A 22,056-nucleotide genomic window follows, 5' to 3' on the forward strand; every position below is an offset into this window, starting at 1 on the left:
TGATGGTCAGTGTGTCTCTGTCCCTGGGAAGTGATGGGCAGTGTGCCTCTGTCCTGGGACAGTGATGGTCAGTGTGTCTCTGTCCCTGGACAATGATGGTCAGTGTATCTCTGTCCCTGGACAGTGATGGTCAGTGAGTCTCTGTCCCGGGACAGTGATGGTCAGTGTGTCTCCGTCTTGGGACAGTGATGGTCAGTGTGCCTCTCTCCTGGACAGTGATGGTCAGTGTGTCTCTGTCCCTGGGAAGTGATGGGCAGTGTGTGTCTGTCCCGGGACAGTGAGGGTCACTGTGTCTCGGTTCCGGGACAATGATGGTCACTGTGTCTCGGTTCCGGGACAGTGATGGTCAGTGTGTCTATGTCCCGGGACAGTGATGGTCAGTGTGTCTCTGTCTGGGACAGTGAAGATCAGTGTGTCTTTGTCCGGGACAGTGAGGATCAGTGTGTCTCTGTCCCCTGGCAGTGAGGGTCGCTGTGTCTCGGTTCCGGGACAGTGATGGTCAGTGTGACTAAGTCCCGAGACAGTGATGGTCAGTGTGTCTCTGTCTGGGACAGTGATGATCAGTCTGTCTCTGACTTGGGGCGGTGATGGTCAGTGTGTCTCTGTCTGGGACTGTGAGGGTCAGTGTGTCTCTCACCTGGGACAGTGATGGTCTGTGTGTCTCTGTCCCGGGACAGTGATGGTCAGTGTGGGTCTGTCCTGGGACTGTGATGGTCAGTGTGACACTACCACAGGACAGTGAGGGTCAGTGTGTCTCTTTCCCGGGACAGTGATCGTCTGTGTGTCTCTGTCCCAGGACAGTGATGGTCAGTGTGTCTCTGTCCGGGACTGTGATGGTCAGTGTGTCTCTGTCCCGGGACAGTGATGCTCAGTGTGTCTCTATCCCGGGACAGTGACGGTCTGTGTGTCTCTGTCCCGGGACAGTGATGTTCAGTGTGTCTCTATCCCGGGACAGTGATGGTCAGTGTGTCTCTGTCCCGGGACAGTGATGTTCAGTGTGTCTCTGTCCCGGGACAGTGATCGTCAGTGTGTCTCTGTCCCAGGCCAGTGATGGTCAGTGTGTCTCTGTCCCGGTACAGTGATGATCAGTGTGTCTCTGTCCCGGGACAGTTGTGGTCAGTGTGTCACTATCCCGGGACAGAGACACACTGACCCTCACTGTCCCGGGACAGTGAGGGTCAGTGTGTCTCTGCCCCGGGACAGTGAGGGTCAGTGTGTCTCTGTCCCGGGAGAGTGGTGGTCAGTGTGTCTTTGTCCGGGACAGTGATGGCCAGTGTGTCTCTGTCCCAGGACAGTGATGGTCATTGTATCTCTATCCCGGGACAGTGATGGTCAGTGTGTCTCTGTCCGGGACAGTCATGGTCAGTGTGTCTCTGTCCCGGGTCAGTGATATTCAGTGTGTCTCTATCCCGGGACAGTGAGGGTCAGTGTGTCTCTGTCCCGGGATAGAGGAACACTGACCACACACTGGTCAGTGTGTCTTTATCCGGGACAGTGATGGCCAGTGTGTCCCTGTCCAAGGACAGTGATGGTCAGTGTATATCTATCCCGGGACAGTGATGGTCAGTGTGTCTCTGTCCGGGACAGTGATGGTCAGTGTGTCTCTGTCCGGGACAGTGAGGGTCAGTGTGTCTCTGTCCCCGGGCAGTGAGGGTCAGTGTGTCTCTGTCCCGGGGCAGTGATATTCAGTGTGTTTCTGTCCGTGACAGTGAGGGTCTGTGTGTCTCTGTCCCAGGACAGTGATCGTCAGTGTGTCTCTGTCCCAGGACAGTGATTGTCCGTGTGTCTCTGTCCCGAGACAGTGAGGGTCAATGTGTCTCTGTCCCGGGACAGTGGTGGTGAGTGTGTCTCTGTCCGGGACAGTGATTGTCGGTGTGCCTCTGTCCTGGGACAGTGAAAGTCAGTGTGTCTTTGTCCGGGACAGTGAGTGTCAGTGGGTCTCTGTCCCCGGGCAGTGAGGGTCGCTGTGTCTCGGTTCCGGGACAGTGATGGTCAGTGTGTCTAAGTCCCGAGACAGTGATGGTCAGTGTGTCTCTGTCTGGGACTGTGAGGGTCAGTGTGTCTCTCACCTGGGACAGTGATGGTCTGTGTGTCTCTGTCCCGGGACAGTGATGGTCAGTGTGGGTCTGTCCCGGGACTGTGATGGTCAGTGTGACACTACCCCAGGACAGTGAGGGTCAGTGTGTCTCTGTCCCGGGACAGTGATGTTCAGTGTGTCTCTATCCCGGGACAGTGAGGGTCAGTGTCTCTCTGTCCCGGGACAGTGATCGTCAGTGTGTCTCTGTCCCAGGACAGTGATGGTCAGTGTGTCTCTGTCCCGGGACAGTGATGGTCAGTGTGTCTCTGTCCGTGACAGTGATGGTCAGTGTGTCTCTGTCCCGGGACAGTGATGCTCAGTGTGTCTCAATCCCGGGACGGTGACGGTCTGTGTGTCTTTGTACAGGGACAGTGATCGTCAGTGTGTCTCTGTCCCAGGCCAGTGATGATCAGTGTGTCTCTGTCCCGGCACAGTGTTGATCAGTGTGTCTCTGTCCCGGGACAGTTGTGGTCAGTGTGTCTCTATCCCGGGACAGTGATGGTCAGTGTGTCTTTGTCCGGGACATTGATGGCCAGTGTGTCTCTGTCCGTGACAGTGATGGTCAGTGTGTCTCTGTCCCGGGACAGTGATGCTCAGTGTGTCTCTATCCCAGGACAGTGACGGTCTGTGTGTCTTTGTACAGGGACAGTGATCGTCAGTGTGTCTCTGTCCCAGGCCAGTGATGATCAGTGTGTCTCTGTCCCGGCACAGTGTTGATCAGTGTGTCTCTGTCCCGGGACAGTTGTGGTCAGTGTGTCTCTATCCCGGGACAGTGATGGTCAGTGTGTCTTTGTCCGGGACATTGATGGCCAGTGTGTCTCTGTCCCAGGACAGTGATGGTCAGTGTATCTCTATCCCGGCACAGTGATGGTCAGTGTGTCTCTGTTCGGGACAGTGATGGTCAGTGTGTCTCTGTCCCGGGACAGTGATGGTTAGTGTGACACTGCTCCACGACAGTGAGCGTCAGTGTGTCTCTGTCCCGTGCCAGTGATCGTCAGTGTGTCTCTGTCCTGGTACAGTGAGGGTCAGTGTGTCTCTGCCCCGGGACAGTTGTGGTCAGTGTGCCTCTCTCCTAGACAATGATGGTCAGTGTGTTTCTGTCCCTGGGAAGTAATGGGCAGTGTGTGTCTGCCCGGGACAGTGATGGTCAGTGTGCCTCTGTCCGAGACAGTGATGGTCAGTGTGTCTCTGTCCCTGGACAATGATGGTCAGTGTGTCTCTGTCCCGGGACAGTGATGGTCAGTGTGTCTCTGTCCAGGGACAGTGATGGTCAGTGTGTCTCTATCCGGGACAGTGATCGTCAGTGTGTCTCTGTCCTAGACAGTGATGGTCAGTGTGTCTCTGTCCCTGGGAAGTGATGGGCAGTGTGTGCCTGTCCCGGGACAGTGATGGTCAGTGTGCCTCTGTCCGAGACAGTGAGGGCCAGTGTGTCTGAGTCCCGGGACAGTGATGGGCAGTGTGTCTCTGTCCCTGGACAATGATGGTGAGTGTGTCTCTGTTCCGGGACAGTGGTGGTCAGTGTGCCTCTGTCCCGGGACAGTGATGATCAGTGTGTCTCTGTCCCAGGACAGTGACGGTCAGTGTGAATCTGTCCTGGGACAGTGTTGGTCAGTGTGTCTCTGTCCCTGGACAGTGATGGTCAGTGTGTCTCTGTCCCGGGACAGAGACAGTCAGTGTGTCTCTGTCCCGTAACAGTGAAGGTCGATGTGGCTCTGTCCGGGACAGTGATGGTCAGTGTGTCTCTGTCCCGGGACAGTGATGGTCAGTGTGTCTATGTCCCGGGACAGTGAGGGTCAGTGTGTTTCTGTCCCGGGACAGTGATGGTCAGTGTGTCTCTATCCCGGGACAGTGATGGTCAGTGTGTCTTTGTCCCAGGACAGTGATCGTCAATGTGTCTCTGTCCGGGACAGTGAGGGTCAGTGTGTTTCTGACTCGGGTCAGTGATGGTCACTGTGTCTCTGTCCTGGGTCAGTGAGCGTCAGTGTGTCTCACTCCCGGGACAGTGATGGTCAGTGTGTCTCTGTCCCAGGACAGTGGTGGTCAGTGTGTCTTTGTCCCGGGACAGTAATGCTCAGCGAGCCTCTTCCTGGCACAGTGAGGGTCAGTGTGTCTCTGTCCCGGGACAGAGATGGTCAGTGCGTCTCTGTCCGGGACAGTGATTGTCAGTGTGTCTCTGTCCCGGGACAGTGATGGTCAGTGTGTCTCTGTCCTGGAGCACTGATGGTCAGTGTGTCTCTGTCCGGGACAGTGATGGTCAGTGTGTCTCTGTCCGGGACAGTGATGGTCAGTGTGTCTCTGTCCTGGAGCACTGATGGTCACTGTGTCTCTGTCCGGGACAGTGATTGTCAGTGTGTCTCTGTCCGGGACAGTGATGGTCAGTGTGTCTCTGTCCCGGGTCAGTGATATTCAGTGTGTCTCTATCCCGGGACAGTGAGGGTCAGTGTGTCTCTGTCCCGGGATAGAGGAACACTGACCACACACTGGTCAGTGTGTCTTTATCCGGGACAGTGATGGCCAGTGTGTCCCTGTCCAAGGACAGTGATGGTCAGTGTATATCTATCCCGGGACAGTGATGGTCAGTGTGTCTCTGTCCGGGACAGTGATGGTCAGTGTGTCTCTGTCCGGGACAGTGAGGGTCAGTGTGTCTCTGTCCCCGGGCAGTGAGGGTCAGTGTGTCTCTGTCCCCGGGCAGTGAGGGTCAGTGTGTCTCTGTCCCGGGGCAGTGATATTCAGTGTGTTTCTGTCCGTGACAGTGAGGGTCTGTGTGTCTCTGTCCCAGGACAGTGATCGTCAGTGTGTCTCTGTCCCAGGACAGTGATTGTCCGTGTGTCTCTGTCCCGAGACAGTGAGGGTCAATGTGTCTCTGTCCCGGGACAGTGGTGGTGAGCGTGTCTCTGTCCGGGACAGTGATTGTCGGTGTGCCTCTGTCCTGGGACAGTGAAAGTCAGTGTGTCTTTGTCCGGGACAGTGAGTGTCAGTGGGTCTCTGTCCCCGGGCAGTGAGGGTCGCTGTGTCTCGGTTCCGGGACAGTGATGGTCAGTGTGTCTAAGTCCCGAGACAGTGATGGTCAGTGTGTCTCTGTCTGGGACTGTGAGGGTCAGTGTGTCTCTCACCTGGGACAGTGATGGTCTGTGTGTCTCTGTCCCGGGACAGTGATGGTCAGTGTGGGTCTGTCCCGGGACTGTGATGGTCAGTGTGACACTACCCCAGGACAGTGAGGGTCAGTGTGTCTCTGTCCCGGGACAGTGATGTTCAGTGTGTCTCTATCCCGGGACAGTGAGGGTCAGTGTCTCTCTGTCCCGGGACAGTGATCGTCAGTGTGTCTCTGTCCCAGGACAGTGATGGTCAGTGTGTCTCTGTCCCGGGACAGTGATGGTCAGTGTGTCTCTGTCCGTGACAGTGATGGTCAGTGTGTCTCTGTCCCGGGACAGTGATGCTCAGTGTGTCTCAATCCCGGGACAGTGACGGTCTGTGTGTCTTTGTACAGGGACAGTGATCGTCAGTGTGTCTCTGTCCCAGGCCAGTGATGATCAGTGTGTCTCTGTCCCGGCACAGTTGTGGTCAGTGTGTCTCTATCCCGGGACAGTGATGGTCAGTGTGTCTTTGTCCGGGACATTGATGGCCAGTGTGTCTCTGTCCGGGACAGTGGTGGTCAGTGTGCCTCTGTCCCGGGACAGTGATGATCAGTGTGTCTCTGTCCCAGGACAGTGACGGTCAGTGTGTATCTGTCCTGGGACAGTGTTGGTCAGTGTGTCTCTGTCCCTGGACAGTGATGGTCAGTGTGTCTCTGTCCCGGGACAGAGACAGTCAGTGTGTCTCTGTCCCGTAACAGTGAAGGTCGATGTGGCTCTGTCCGGGACAGTGATGGTCAGTGTGTCTCTGTCCCGGGACAGTGATGGTCAGTGTGTCTATGTCCCGGGACAGTGAGGGTCAGTGTGTTTCTGTCCCGGGACAGTGATGGTCAGTGTGTCTCTATCCCGGGACAGTGATGGTCAGTGTGTCTTTGTCCCAGGACAGTGATCGTCAATGTGTCTCTGTCCGGGACAGTGAGGGTCAGTGTGTTTCTGACTCGGGTCAGTGATGGTCACTGTGTCTCTGTCCTGGGTCAGTGAGCGTCAGTGTGTCTCACTCCCGGGACAGTGATGGTCAGTGTGTCTCTGTCCCAGGACAGTGGTGGTCGGTGTGTCTTTGTCCCGGGACAGTAATGCTCAGCGAGCCTCTTCCTGGCACAGTGAGGGTCAGTGTGTCTCTGTCCCGGGACAGAGATGGTCAGTGCGTCTCTGTCCGGGACAGTGATTGTCAGTGTGTCTCTGTCCCGGGACAGTGATGGTCAGTGTGTCTCTGTCCTGGAGCACTGATGGTCAGTGTGTCTCTGTCCGGGACAGTGATGGTCAGTGTGTCTCTGTCCGGGACAGTGATTGTCAGCGTGTCTCTGTCCTTGGACAGTGATGGTCAGTGTATCTCTGTCCCGGAGCAGTGATGGTCAGTGTGTCTCTGTCCGGGACAGTGACGGTCAGTGTGTCTCTGTTCCCGGGCAGTGAGGGTCAGTGTGTGTCTGTCCCCGGGCAGTGATGGTCAGTGTGTCTCTGTCCGTGACAGTGAGGGTCAGTGTGTCTCTGTCCCGGGGCAGTGATGGTCAGTGTGTCTCTGTCCTGGGACAGTGAGGGGCTGTGTGTCTCTGTATGTAACAGTGAGGGTCAGGTTGTCTCTGTCCCGGGACAGTGAGTGTCAGTGTGTCTCTGTCCCGGGGCAGAGATGGCCAGTGTGTCTCTGTCCTGGGACATTGATGGTCAGTGTGTCTCTGTCCGGGACAGTGATGGTCCGTGTCCCTCTGTCCCGGGACAGTGATGGTCAGTGAGCCTCTGTCCTGGGACTGTGAATCTCAGTGTGTCTCTGTCCCGGGGCAGTGAGGGTCAGTGTGTCTCTGTCCCGAGACAGTGATGGTCAGTGTGTGTCTGTCCCGGGACAGTGATGGTTAGTCTATATCTGTCCCGGGTCTGTGATGGTCAGTTTGGGTCTGTCCCTGGACAGTGATGGCCAGTGTGTCGCTGTCCTGGGACAATGATGGTCAATTTGTCTCTGTCCCAGGACAGCGATCGTCAGTTTGGGTCTGTCCCGGGACAGTGATGGTCAGTGTGTCTCTGTCCCAGGACAGTGAGGGTCAGTGTGTCTCTGTCCCGGGACAGTGATGGTCAGTGTGCCTCTGTCCCGGGACAGTGATGGTCAGTGTGTCTCTGTCCCGAGACAGTGATGGTCAGTGTGTCTCTGTCCCGGGACAGTGATGGTCAGTGTGTTTCTATCTCGGGACAGTGATGGTCAGTGTGTCTCTGTCCCGTGACAGTGATGGTCAGTGTGTCTCTGTCCCAGGACAGTGATGCTCAGTGTGTCTCTATCTCGGGACAGTGATGCGCAGTGTGTCTCTGTCCCGTTACAGTGATGGTCAGTGTGTCTCTATCTCGGGACAGTGATGGTCAGTGTGTCTCTGTCCCGTGACAGTGATGGTCAGTGTGTCTCTGTTCCAGGACAGTGATGCTCAGTGTGTCTCTATCTCGGGACAGTGATGGTCAGTGTGTCTCTGTCCCGTGACAGTGATGGTCAGTGTTGGTCTGTCCCGGGCAATTCCGGGCCGCTGATTGGCTTTGCCGCGCATTAATGGGAGGAGCTGGGTGGAGTGGGACCGACCCGGGACAGAGAGGCTCAGAGAGCGGCTCAGACTGCAGCTCCGCCAGGGACCCAGCAGTTCCGCCAGGGAACCAGCAGCTCCGCCCGGGAACCAGCAGCTACACCTGGGATCCAGTTTCTCCCGGGATTCTGTCTCTCCCGGGATCCGGGATCCAGTCTCTCTCCCCCGGATTGGTGATGATTCTCTGGTTGATTCTGGCTCTCTGCTGGCGGGAGCTGGGATCGAGTCCCGGGCCGGACAGTCCAGATCAGATCGACTACAAGGATCCCTGTAAAGCGGGTGAGTGGGGACAGGGGGCGCGGCCCGGGGATCCGCTGGCATCTGGGATCCACCCGGGAACTGGGATCCACCCGGGGACTGGGATCCACCCGGGGAGTGGGATCATCCCGGGAAGTGGAATCATCCTGGAGTCTGGTATCATCCCGGAGTCTGGGATCATCCCGGGGAGTGGGATCATCCCGGAGTCTGGGATCATCCCGGGGTCTGGGCGCATGCCGGAGTCTGGGATCATGACGGTGTCAGGGATCATCCCACGGACTGGGCTCATCCTGGGGAGTGGGATCTCCCCTGGGACAGGGATCTCCAGATTCTGGAATCTCCGAGAGCTACGATTATTGGATTCTGAGATTTACAGATTCTGAAATTTCCGGATTCTGGGATCTCCGGGGTCAGTGATCTCCAGATTCTGGGATCTTCGGATTCTGAGATTTCCGGGGGTCTGGGATCCCTGGATTCAGGAATCTCCTGGGAAGTGAGATCCACCAGGATCTGGGATCTCTGGATTCTGGGAACTCCATATTCTGGAATCTCCAGATTCTGGGAACTCTGGGATCTGGGACACCCGGGGTCTGGGAGCTCTGCAATTTAGGATCTCTGGATTCTGGGATCACTAGGTTCTGGGATCTCCAGATTCTGGGAACTCCAGGGTCTGGGATCTTCGGATTCTGAGACTTCCAGGGGTCTGCGATCCCTGGATTCTGGGATCTCCTGGAAAGTGAGATCCCCCAGGGTTTGGGATCTCTGGATTATGGATCTCCGGAATATGGGATCTCCAGATTCATGGAATCTCCCGGGTTCTGGGATCTCCGGAATCTGGGATCTCCCAGGGTTTGGGATATCTGGCTTCTGGGATCTCCAGATTCTGGGATCTCTGGATTCAGGAAGCTCTGGATTTTGGGATCTCCCTGGGTCTGGTGTCTCCGGATCCTGGAATCTCCAGATTCTAGGTTCTCCTGGATCGGGAATCTACTGGGTCTGGGAATTCCAGATTCTGGGATCCCTGGATTCTGGGATTTCCAGATTCTGGGATCTCCGTATTCTGGGGCCTCCGGATTCTGGGATTTCCAGATTCTGGGTACTCCGGATTCTGGGATTTCAGGATTCTGGGATCTCCGGATTCTCGGGTCTCCGGATTCTGGGATTTCCAGATTCTGGGATTTCCGGATTCTGGGATCTCCGGATTCTGGAATCTCTGGATTCTGGGGTCTCTGGATTCTGGGATCTCCGGATTCTGGACTCTCCGAATTCTGGGGTCTCCGGATTCTGGGATCTCTGGATTCTGGAATCTCTGGATTCTGGGATCTCTGGATTCTGGGGTCTCCGGATTCTGGAATCTCCAGATTCTCGGATTTCCGGATTCTGGGGTCTCCGGATTCTGGGACTTCCAGATTCTGGGATCTCTGGATCCTGGGATCTCCGGATTCTGGAATCTCTGGATTCTGGACTCTCTGAATTCTGGGGTCTCCGGATTCTGGGATCTCCAAATTCTGGAATCTCTGGATTCTGGGATCTCTGGATTCTGGGGTATCCGGATTCTGGAATCTCCGGATTCTAGGATTTCTGGATTCTGGGGTCTCCGGATTCTGGGGTTTCCGGATTCTGGGATCTCAGGATTCTGGGGTCTCAGGATTCTGGGATTTCTGGATTCTGGGGTCTCTGGATTCTGGGATCTCTGGATTCTGGAATCTCCTGCTGATTTCTTTGCCCTGGTCTGTAGCCCCCCCTCCTCACGCCCTCTCTCTCTGAACCAGAGCCTGGGTTCCGGAGGAATGGCCACACTTTCCCTGCTCCTTCCCGGGAATAGAAAGCAGATCCCACATCCTTCCCAATCTACAAACATTGGAGAAACGAGAAACACTGAGTGTGGAGTTGGAGAGTGGTTTTGGGAACCTTTTGAGAGAGGTAAACAGGTTCTTGATTAATAAGGGGATCAGGGGTTATGGGGAGAAGGCAGGAGAATGGGGATGAGAAAATATCAGCCATGATTGAATGGCGGAGCAGACTCGATGGGCCGAGTGGCCTAATTCTGCTCCTATGTCTTGTCTCATGTTTGTGTCTCACTCTTTGCGTCCATAAACCTGGGACCAGGTGTGAGGGTCTCAGAGTGACTTCAGTTATCAGCCTGTTCAATGTGTTTCAAATCTCTCATCGTCACCCTGTGTGTGTGACCCTCAGTGTCTCTGACACTGTGTGTGTGACCCTCAGTGTCTCTGACACTGTGTGTGTGACCCTCAGTGCCTCTGACACTGTGTGTGTGACCCTCAGTGTCTCTGATACTGTGTGTGTGACCCTCAGTGCCCCTGATACTGTGTGTGTGACCCTCAGTGTCTCTGACACTGTGTGACCCTCAGTGCCTCTGACACTGTGTGTGTGACCCTCAGTGCCTCTGACACTGTGTGTGACCCTCAGTGCCTCTGACACTGTGTGTGACCCTCAGTGCCTCTGACACTGTGTGTGTGACCCTCAGTGCCTCTGACACTGTGTGTGTGACCCTCAGTGCCTCTGACACTGTGTGTGTGACCCTCAGTGCCTCTGACACTGTGTGTGACCCTCAGTGCCTCTGACACTGTGTGTGACCCTCAGTGTCCCTGACACTGTGTGACCCTCAGTGTCCCCGACACTGTCTGACCCTCAGTGTGCGTGTGACCCTCAGTGTCCCTGACACTGTGTGTGACCCTCAGTGTCCCTGACACTGTCTGACCCTCAGTGTCCCTGACACTGTGCGTGTGACCTCAGTCTCTCTGTTGGTTGTGGGGGAGGGGGGGGGGTCACTGTTTGTGTTTCCCAGTCTATTACCACTCGTGTGTTATTTTGTGAGGTTCATTTAAGTTTATTCACCACATTCGAAGACACGCTGGCATTAACCGCGTCCTCTCCATGATGTTTGACTAGCTACAACTCTATTGCGTTGCTACAGTTGATGATTGAATGGTGACTACACTGGACCCCCAATGCTTGATGTTTATCGGGTGTGTTTAGCCACCTGCAGCCTATGGAGCTGTAAAGCTTGTCTCAAAACTGACTTCCAGTCATCGAGTCTTGGGTGAGGAGTGAACAAGTTGAGAATGGGTTAAAAAAACGTCTGCAAGATCTTTGGTTTGATGAACTGAGACAGCGAGAGTCCGCTGCAGCAAAGTTGTGCAGAATGTTATCAACCAGTGTTCGGTGTGAACCGGGGTATGATGGCAACTTCGTTGCTCTGGGCTGTTAACAAGGGTGTAGAGTTGATTACCCCCCCCCCCCCCCCGGGAGGGGGAAGATCCCAGTCTGGGTAGACTGGAGAAGCCGGGATTGTTTCTGCTCCTTGGGAAGGGGAGAGGTGTTCATACCGTCCGTTGTGCTCGGAGCAAATGATCTTTCTCAAGTACTCATCCAATTTCTTTTAGAAAGTTACTCAAAATTTGCTTCCACTGCCCTTTCCATCAAGAGAACTCTACACCGCAGCGCGCTGAATCCACAACATCCCCCCCCCCCCCCCACCTGGGTGTTTTCTTGATTTGTGTTTATAACAAATCAGAAAAGGTTAGAAAACAAAGGAAAGATCTACATAAACATGAAGCGTAATCTCGGGAAACTCCAACTGATTGACTACAATAACCATATTATTAAGTGTAAACATGTTGCCCCGGGGTTTCAAACCAGTCCAGGTGTGTGTTTGAGGCCACAGAGGGGTAGGGGTAACCTGTAAGTTGCCGTGGCAGCAACATTAGGTTACTTCCCCCCTCAGTACCCCTTGGCCCCTTTGTTTTTGTTATCCTTGCCCTCTGGGCGTGGCCTCCCCTTCCCCCCTCCCTCTCCCCCCTCTCTATTCCCTTGTCTAGTTCGGTGTTACCCCCCCCCAACTCACACCCTGTCTCTCCCCCCGCCCCCCCAGTTAGTTGCTGGTCGCGGACAGGCCCTCGAGGCTGGTGAATTGCCTCCAGCACCTCCCTGAGGTACCTCCGTTCGACTGTCTTTCATGCATCGGTGCAAACTCGGTGGGCCAAAGGGACACTTTGTCTCTGTATTATTCTGTGACGCAGCTGAGGTCTCCCCTCAGGATGAGCTGGTGGGTGATGAGGTCGGGGATCTCTGCCATTGTTGCCCTTTATTAAGTCAGCGACGTCCCAGTTGGGGTCTATATATTTACAAACTCCACCGACGTCCCTTCCAGGATCTCGCTAACCATCATGTGTCGTCCCCCTCGGTCCGTCACAGTGTTTGTCCTCTTGCTAAACAGTATGGCCACCCCCCTTCGTCCTCATGTCGAATCACGCATGATAAGTCAGTCCTATCCAGCTTTTCCTTACCCGCAGTGGGTCCTCCTCCCTCAGGTCTGTCTCTTGGAGGAAGACAATGTCGGCCCTCAGGCTTTCTCGAAGGGCGAAGACTCTGGGTCTTTTCGCCGGCCTGTTAAGTCCTCTCACGTTCCAGGTGACAATTGTGATGGGGGTTTCTGCACCCCCCTCCTATGTGGCTGCCATACTTACCTGGCGGACGTGCCCCCTGCACGTTGATTTCCCTACATTCCTTGGCTATCCATGATTGCCACCATTGGATGGCCACCCTCCCCAGCCCCAGCCCCCCCCCCCCTCAGATCTTGCAGGTGTAAAGGGAACAAAACAAAAGTCAAGATTGAAAGTTACTGATTGTCTCTCATTGTTGCCTTTCAGTCCGTTCTTTCGGGTGGACCCGTCCGCTTCCTCTGCCACCTTAATGTTCTCCGCTGTTAAACGTGATCCACAGTCTCTCGGGGCACAACATGCCAAACAGCACCTTACTTTTAAATAAAGCCGCTTTGGCCCTGTTAAACCCCACCTGACACTTGGCTGTGTTGGCTCCAACATCTTGCTCGATGCAGAATGTGTGTCCTTCCCACATACACGACCGCCTGCTCCTCGCCCTGTTTAGCACCCGCTCTTTATCTTGAAACTTGTGCAGTTTCACCATTATTGCCTGCGGTGGTTATCCTGACTTGGGCTTTTTTCTGGAGCGACCAGTGGGCCTGGTCCACCTCTGGGGATTTGGTGACGCCTTCCTCTCCAACCAGTTTCCCGGGCATCCTTGTGACATACTCCGTCGGGTTCCTGTCCTCTGGTAGCCCGACGATTCTCAGGTTCAGTCGACGGGACCTGTTCTCCTGATCGTTGACATTCCCCTTGAACATAGAACATAGAAAAACAGCACAGAACAGGCCCTTCGGCCCACGATGTTGTGCCGAACCTTTGTCCTAGATTAATCATAGATTATCATAGAATTTACAGGGCAGAAGGAGGCCACTCGGCCCTTTGAGTCTGCACCGGCTCTTGGAAAGAGCACCCTACCCAAACTCAACACCTCCACCCAACACCAAGTGCAATTTGGACATTAAGGGCAATTTATCATGGCCAATCCACCTAACCCGCACATCTTTGGACTGTGGGAGGAAACCGGAGCACCCGGAGGAAACCCATGCACACACGGGGAGGACGTGCAGACTCCGCACAGACAGTGACCCAAGCCGGAATCGAACCTGGGACCCTGGAGCTGTGAAGCAATTGTGCTATCCACAATGCTACCGTGCTGCCCTTGAGAACAAATAAATCTACACTATATCATTTTACCTTAATCCATGTACCTATCCAATAGCCGCTTGAAGGTCCCTAATGTTCCCGACTCAACTACTTCCACAGACAGTGCATTCCATGCCCCCACTACTCTCTGGGTAAAGAACCTACCTCTGATATCCCTCCTATATCTTCCACCTTTCCCCTTAAATTTATGTCCCCTTGTAATGGTTTGTTCCACCCGGGGAAAAAGTCTCTGACTGTCTACTCTATCTATTCCCCTGATAATCTTATAAACCTCTATCAAGTCGCCCCTCATCCTTCTCCGTTCTAATGAGAAAAGGCCTAGCACCCTCAACCTTTCCTCGTAAGACCTACTCTCCATTCCAGGCAACATCCTGGTAAATCTTCTTTGCACCTTTTCCAAAGCTTCCACATCCTTCCTAAAATGAGGCGACCAAAACTGTACACAATACTCCAAATGTGGCCTAACCAAGATTTTGTACAGCTGCATCATCACCTCACGGCTCTTAAATTCAATCCCTCTGTTAATGAACGCGAGCACACCATAGGCCTTCTTCACAGCTCTATCCACTTGAGTGGCAACTTTCAACGATCTATGAACATAGACCCCAAGATCTCTCTGCTCCTCCACATTGCCAAGAACTCTACCGTTAACCCTGTATTCAGTATTCATATTTGTCCTTCCAAAATGGACAACCTCACACTTTTCAGGGTTAATCTCCATCTGCCACTTCTCAGCCCAGCTCTGCATCCTATCTATGTCTCTTTGCAGCCGATAACAGCCCTCCTTACTATCCACAACTCCACCAATCTTCGTATCGTCTGCAAATTTACTGACCCACCCTTCAACTCCCTCATCCAAGTCATTAATGAAAATCACAAACAGCAGAGGACCTAGAACTGATCCCTGCGGTACGCCACTGGTAACTGGGATCCAGGCTGAATATTTGCCATCCACCACCACTCTCTGACTTCTATCGGTTAGCCAGTTTGTTATCCAACTGGCCAAATTTCCCACTACCCCATGCCTCCTTACTTTCTGCATAAGCCTACCATGGGGAACTTTATCAAATGCCTTACTAAAATCCATATACACTACATCCACTGCTTTACCTTTGTCCACATGCTTGGTCACCTCCTCAAAGAATTCAATAAGATTTGTAAGGCAAGACCTACCCCTCACAAATCCGTGCTGACTATCCCGAATCAAGCAGTGTCTTTCCAGATGCTCAGAAATCCTATCCTTCAGTACCCTTTCCATTACTTTGCCTACCACCGAAGTAAGACTAACTGGCCTGTAATTCCCAGGGTTATCCCTAGTCCCTTTTTTGAACAGGGGCACGACATTCGCCACTCTCCAATCCGCTGGTACCATCCCTGTTCACAGTGAGGACGAAAAGATCATTGCCAACGGCTCTGCAATTTCATCTCTTGCTTCCCATAGAATCCTTGGATATATCCCGTCAGGCCCGGGGGACTTGTCTATCCTCAAGTTTTTCAAAATGCCCAACACATCTTCCTTCCTAACAAGTATTTCCTCGAGCTTACCAATCTGTTTCTCACTGTCCTCTCCAACAATATCGCCCCTCTCATTTGTAAATACAGAAGAAAAGTACTCGTTCAAGCCCTCTCCTATCTCTTCAGACTCAATACACAATCTCCCGCTACTGTCCTTGATCGGACCTACCCTCGCTCTAGTCATTCTCATATTTCTCACATATGTGTAAAAGGCCTTGGGGTTTTCCTTGATCCTACCCGCCAAAGATTGTTCATGCCCTCTCTTAGCTCTCCTAATCCCTTTCTTCAGTTCCCTCCTGGCTATCTTGTATCCCTCCAATGCCCTGTCTGAACCTTGTTTCCTCAGCCTTACATAAGTCTCCTTTTTCCTCTTAACAAGACATTCAACCTCTCTTGTCAACCATGGTTCCCTCACTCGACCATCTCTTCCCTGCCTGACAGGGACATACATATCAAGGACACGTAGTACCTGTTCCTTGAACAAGTTCCACATTTCACTTGTGTCCTTCCCTGCCAGCCTATGTTCCCAACTTATGCACTTCAATTCTTGTCTGACAACATCGTATTTACCCTTCCCCCAATTGTAAACCTTGCCCTGTTGCACGTACCTATCCCTCTCCATTACTAAAGTGAAAGTCACAGAATTGTGGTCACTATCTCCAAAATGCCCCCCCACTAACAAATCTATCACTTGCCCTGGCTCATTACCCAGTACTAAATCCAATATTGCCCCTCCTCTGGTCGGACAATCTACATACTGTGTTAGAAAAGCTTCCTGGACACACTGCACAAACACCACCCCATCCAAACTATTTGATCTAAAGAGTTTCCACTCAATATTTGGGAAGTTAAAGTCGCCCATGACTACTACCCTATGACTTCTGCACCTTTCCAAAATCTGTTTCCCAATCTGTTCCTCCACATCTCTGCTACTATTGGGGGGCCTATAGAAAACTCCTAACAAGGTGACTGCTCCTTTCCTATTTCTGACTTCAACCCATACTACCTCAATAGGGTGATACTCCTCGAACTGCCTTTCTGCAGCTGTTATACTATCTCTAATTAATAATGCCACCCTCCCACCTCTTTTACCACCCTCCCTAATCTTATTGAAACATCTATAACCAGGAACCTCCAACAACCATTTCTGCCCCTCTTCTATCCAAGTTTCCGTGATGGCCACCACATCGTAGTCCCAAGTACCGATCCATGCCTTAAGTTCACCCACCTTATTCCTGATGCTTCTTGCGTTGAAGTATACACACTTCAACCCATCTCCGTGCCTGCAAGTACTCTCCTTTGTCAGTGTTCCCTTCCCCACTGCCTCATTACACGCTTTGGCGTCCTGAATATCGGCTACCTTAGTTGCTGGACTACAAATCCGGTTCCCATTCCCCTGCCAAATTAGTTTAAACCCTCCCGAAGAGTACTAGAAAACCTCCCTCCCAGGATATTGGTGCCCCTCTGGTTCAGATGCAACCCGTCCTGCTTGTACAGGTCCCACCTTCCCCAGAATGCGCTCCAATTATCCAAATACCTGAAGCCCTCCCTCCTACACCATTCCTGCAGCCACGTGTTCAACTGCACTCTCTCCCTATTCCTAGCCTCGCTATCACGTGGCACCGGCAACAAACCAGAGATGACAACTCTGTCTGTCCTGGCTTTTAACTTCCAGCCTAACTCCCTAAACTTGTTTATTACCTCCACACCCCTTTTCCTACCTACGTCGTTGGTACCAATGTGCACCACTACTTCTGGCTGCTCCCCCTCCCCCTTAAGGATCCTGAAGACACGATCCGAGACATCCCTGGCCCTGGCACCCGGGAGGCAACATACCTTCCGGGAGTCTCACTCGCGACCACAGAATCTCCTATCTATTCCCCTAACCATTGAATCTCCTACAACTATTGCTTTTCTATTCTCCCCCTTTCCCTTCTGAGCCCCAGAGCCAGACTCAGTGCCAGAGACCTGGCCGCTAGGGCCTTCCCCCGGTAGGTCATCCCCCCCAACAGCATCCAAAACGGTATACTTGTTTTGAAGGGGAACGGCCACGAGGTATTCCTGCACTTTCTGCCTGTTTGTTTTTTTCCCCCTGACTGTCACCCAGCTATTCTTGTCCTGTACCTTGGGTGTGGTTACCTCCTTGTAACTCTTCTCAATCACCCCCTCTGCCTCCCGGATGATCCAAAGTTCATCCAGCTTCAGCTCCAGTTCCCTAACACGGTCTTTGAGGAGCTGAAGTTGGGTGCACTTCCCGCAGGTATAGTCAGTGGGGACACCGGTGGTATCCCTCACCACCCACATCCTACAGGAGGAGCATGTAACTGGCCGAGCCTCCATCCCCTCTTACCTGACAGAATATAACTGCCCTGTGGACTAACTAGATCTCCGCCCTCCGACCCTGCCCCCAGTCAGCTACACTTTCTGTAAACTCCTGGCTCTCTTCGCACTCTTTGCGGAAATGTCGGAAACAAAACGAAAGGAGCACCTTACTCCCTCCTCACCTAACTCCCTCGGTCACCAAACTCTTACTATAGCACTCAAATGCACCAAATTCAGCACTCCCTCGGTCACCAAACTCTTACTATAGCACTCAAATGCACCAAATTCAGCACTCAGTGCAAACAAAGTCTGCACTGTAGGGGATCACTTTTATACTGTGAATCTAGCCTCTGAAAACTGGCCTAATCCAATTAACTAATTAACAAGCTCCAGCTGCAAGTGCCTACAAGTAGAAGCCTGTTTAAAGCTTATTGAAAATTCACCTTCTTCTAAACCAAACAGCAACTTTTAAGTTAATTAACTAAATAAAAGAAAGACTAAACTTTAGATAAAAATGAAGCCTTATACTCCCTCGGTCACCAAACTCTCACTATCGCACTCAAATGCACCAAATTCAGCACTCAGTGCTTTCCGGGTGGAAACTAACCTTGCCACCTCGACCTCGAGCGAGGTGATTCCCTTGGCCTAGTCAGTGGTCTCTTTCTCCAGGTCGTGCACCCTCTCTTCCTGGGTCTTCAGCCTCCTTCATGGGGCCAGGACCAAAGTATGTATTTAGTTGCTCAGCCATTTCTTTTTCCCCCGATTATACATTCCCCAGTTTCTGACTGTAAGGGACCTACATTTGTATTCACCAATCTTTTTCTCTTCAAATACCTATAGAAACTTTTACAGTCAGATTTTATGTTCCCTGTAAGCTTACTCTTGTACAAAGAACAAAAAAATTACAGCACAGGAACAGGCCCTTCGGCCCTCCAAGCCTGCGCCGACCATGCTGCCCGACTAAACTAAAATCTTCTACACTTCCGGGGTCCGTATCCCTCTATTCCCATTTTATTCATATATTTGTCAAGGTGCCCCTTAAATGTCACTATCGTCCCTGCTTCCACTACCTCCTCCGGTAGCGAGTTCCAGGCACCCACTACCCTCTGTGTAAAAAACTTGCCTCGTACATCTACTCTAAACCTTGCCCCTTGCACCTTAAACCTGTGCCGCCTAGTAATTGACCCCTCTACCCTGGGAAAAAGTCTCTGACTATCCACTCTTGTCTATGCCCCTCATAATTTTGTAGACCTCTATCAGGTCGCCCCTCAACCTCCTTCGTTCCAGTGAGAACAAACCGAGTTTATTCAACCTCTCTTCATAGCTAATGCTCTCCATACCAGGCAACATCCTGGTAAATCTCTTCTGCACCCTCTCTAAAGCCTCCACATCCTTCTGGTAGTGTGGCAACCAGAATTGAACACTATACTGCAAGTGTGGCCTAACTAAGGTTCTATACAGCAGCAACATGACTTGCCAATGTTTAGACTCAATGCCCTGGCCAATGAAGGCAAGCATGCTGTACGCCTTCTTGACTACCTTCTCCACCTGTGTTGCCCCTTTCAGTGACCTGTGGACCTGTACACCTAGATCTCTCTGACTGTCAATACTCTCAAGGGTTCTATCATTCACTGTATATTCCCTACCTGCATTAGACCTTCCAAAATGCATTACCTCACATTTGTCTGGATTAAACTCCACCTGCCATCTCACCGCCTAAGTCTCCAAACAATCTAAATCCTGCTGTATCCTCTGACAGTCCTCATTGCTATCCGCAATTCCACCAACCTTTGTGTCGTGTGCAAACTTAGTAATCAGACCAGTTACATTTTCCTACAAATTATTTACATATACTACGAATAGCAAAGGTCCGAGCACTGATCTCTGTGGAACACCACTAATCACAGCCCTCCAATCAGAAAAGCACCCTTCCATTGCTACTCTCTGCCTTCTATGACCTAGATAGTTCTGTATCCATCTTGCCAGCTCACCTCTGATCTCGTGTGACTTCACCTTTTGCACCAGTCTGCCATGAGGGACCTTGTCAAAGGCCTTACATGTTTCTGTTGTCCATATAGACAACATCCACTACCTGCATCAATCATCTTTGTGACCTCCTCGAAAAACTCTATCAAGTTAGTGAGACATGACCTCCCCTTCACAAAACCGTGCTGCCTCTTGCTAATATGACCACTTACTTCCAAATGGGAGTAGATCCTGTCGCGAAGAATTCTTTCCAATAATTTCCCTACCACTGACGTAAGGCTCACTGGCCTGTAGTTCCCTGGATTATCCTTGCTACCCTTCTTAAACAGAGGAACAACATTGGCTATTCTCCAGTCATCCGGGACATCACCTGAAGACAGTGAGGATCCAAAGATTTCTGTCAAGGCCTCAGCAATTTCCTCTCTTGCCTCCTTCAGTATTCTGGGGTAGATCCCATCAGGCCCTGGGGACTTATCCACCTTAATATTTTTCAAAATGCCCAACACCTCGTCTTTTTGGATCTCAATGTGACCCAGGCTATCTACACACCCTTCTCCAGACTCAACATCCACTAATTCCTTCTCTTTGGTGAATACTGATGCAAAGTATTCATTTAGTACCTCGCCCATTTCCTCTGGCTCCACACATAGATTCCCTCCCCTGTCCTTCAGTGGGCCAACCCTTTCCCTGGCTACCCTCTTGCTTTTTATATACGTGTAAAAAGCCTTGGGATTTTCCTTAACCCTGTTTGCCAATGACTTTTCGTGACCCCTTTTAGCCCTCCTGCCTCCTTGCTCTATTTTTGCACTCTACTTTCCTCTTCTTAATCAATCCCTTTGTCCTCCTTTGCTGAATTCTAAACTGTTCCTAATCCTCAGACCTGTTGTTTTCTATCCAATTTGTATGCTACATCCTTAGATCGAATACGGTCACTAATTCCCCTTGTAAACCATGGATTAGCCACCTTTCCCATTTTAATTTTGTGCCAGACAGGAATAAACCGTTGTTGTAGTTCTTCCATACGCACCTTGAAGGTTTGCCATTGCCTAACCACTGTCATCCCTTTAAGTAACGTTCCCCAATCGATCAAAGACAATCCACGCCTCATATTATCACAGTTAAGATTCAGGAGCCTAGTCTCAGAATCAACTCCTTCACTCTCCATCTTGAGGGAGAATTCTATCATGTTATGGTCACTCATCCCCAAGGGGCCTCGCACAATTAGATTGCCAATGATTCCGTTCTCATTACACAGTACCCAGTCTAGGTTGGCCTGCTCTCTAGTTGGTTCGTCAACGTATTAGTCCAGAAAACCATCCTGTATACGCTCCAGGAATTCCTTGGTATTGTGGCTAATTTGATTTTCCCAATCTACATGCAGATTAAAATCACCCATAATTACAGATGTTCCTTTCTCGCATGCGTCTCTAATTTCCTGTTTAATGCCATTCCCAACATCACCACGGTAGCGTGAGGGCAGCATGGTAGCATTGTGGATAGCACAATTGCTTCACAGCTCCAGGGTCCCAGGTTCAAACAAAGAACAAAGAACAAAGAAATGTACAGCACAGGAACAGGCCCTTCGGCCCTCCAAGCCCGTGCCGACCATGCTGCCCGACTAAACTACAATCTTCTACACTTCCTGGGTCCGTATCCCTCTATTCCCATGCTATTCATGTATTTGTCAAGATGCCCCATAAATGTCACTATCGTCCCTGCTTCCACCACCTCCTCCGGTAGCGAGTTCCAGGCACCCACTACCCTCTGCGTAAAAAACTTGCCTCGTAAGTCTACTCTAAACCTTGCCCCTCTCACCTTAAACCTATGCCCCCTAGTAATTGACCCCTCTACCCTGGGGAAAAGCCTCTGACTATCCACTCTGTCTATGCCCCTCATAATTTTGTAGACCTCTATCAGGTCTCCCCTCAACCTCCTTCGTTCCAGTGAGAACAAACCGAGTTTATTCAACCGCTCCTCATAGCTAATGCCCTCCATACCAGGCAACATTCTGGTAAATCTCTTCTGCACCCTCTCTAAAGCCTCCACATCCTTCTGGTAGTGTGGCGACCAGAATTGAACACTATACTCCCAAGTGTGGCCTAACTAAGGTTCTATACAGCTGCAACATGACTTGCCAATTCTTATACTCAATGCCCCAGCCAATGAAGGCAAGCATGCCGTATGCCTTCTTGACTACCTTCTCCACCTGTGTTGCCCCTTTCAATGACCTGTGGACCAGTACTCCTAGATCTCTTTGACTTTCAATACTCTTGAGGGTTCTACCATTCACTGTATATTCCCTACCTGCATTAGACCTTCCAAAATGCATTACCTCACATTTGTCCGGATTAAACTCCATCTGCCATCTCTCCGCCCAAGTCTCCAAACAATCTAAATCCTGCTGTATCCTCTGACAGTCCTCATCGCTATCCTCAATTCCACCAACCTTTGTGTCGTCTGCAAACTTACTAATCAGACCAGTTACATTTTCCTCCAAATCATTTATATATACTACAAAGAGCAAAGGTCCCAGCACTGATCCCTGTGGAACACCACTGGTCACAGCCCTCCAATTAGAAAAGCATCCCTCCATTGTTACTCTCTGCCTTCTATGACCTAGCCAGTTCTGTATCCACCTTGCC

General features: G+C 51.7%; 1 protein-coding gene across 2 annotated transcripts in view; it reads left to right on the top strand.

The window, feature by feature from the left end:
* The first annotated feature begins 7,803 nt into the window (after window positions 1-7,803).
* LOC140403691 (tolloid-like protein 2) overlaps window positions 7,804-22,056 on the top strand; it is a 726,814-nt gene continuing 712,561 nt past the window's right edge. For both annotated transcript variants that reach the window (XM_072491868.1, XM_072491869.1), the window contains exon 1: window positions 7,804-8,039. In XM_072491868.1, coding sequence (XP_072347969.1) covers window positions 7,937-8,039 — 103 coding nt within the window. In that variant the 5' untranslated portion in view covers window positions 7,804-7,936. The remainder of the gene's footprint in view (window positions 8,040-22,056) is intronic.

The sequence above is a fragment of the Scyliorhinus torazame genome, chromosome 28 (genome assembly GCF_047496885.1).
Source record: "Scyliorhinus torazame isolate Kashiwa2021f chromosome 28, sScyTor2.1, whole genome shotgun sequence".
Lineage (NCBI taxonomy): Eukaryota > Metazoa > Chordata > Chondrichthyes > Carcharhiniformes > Scyliorhinidae > Scyliorhinus > Scyliorhinus torazame.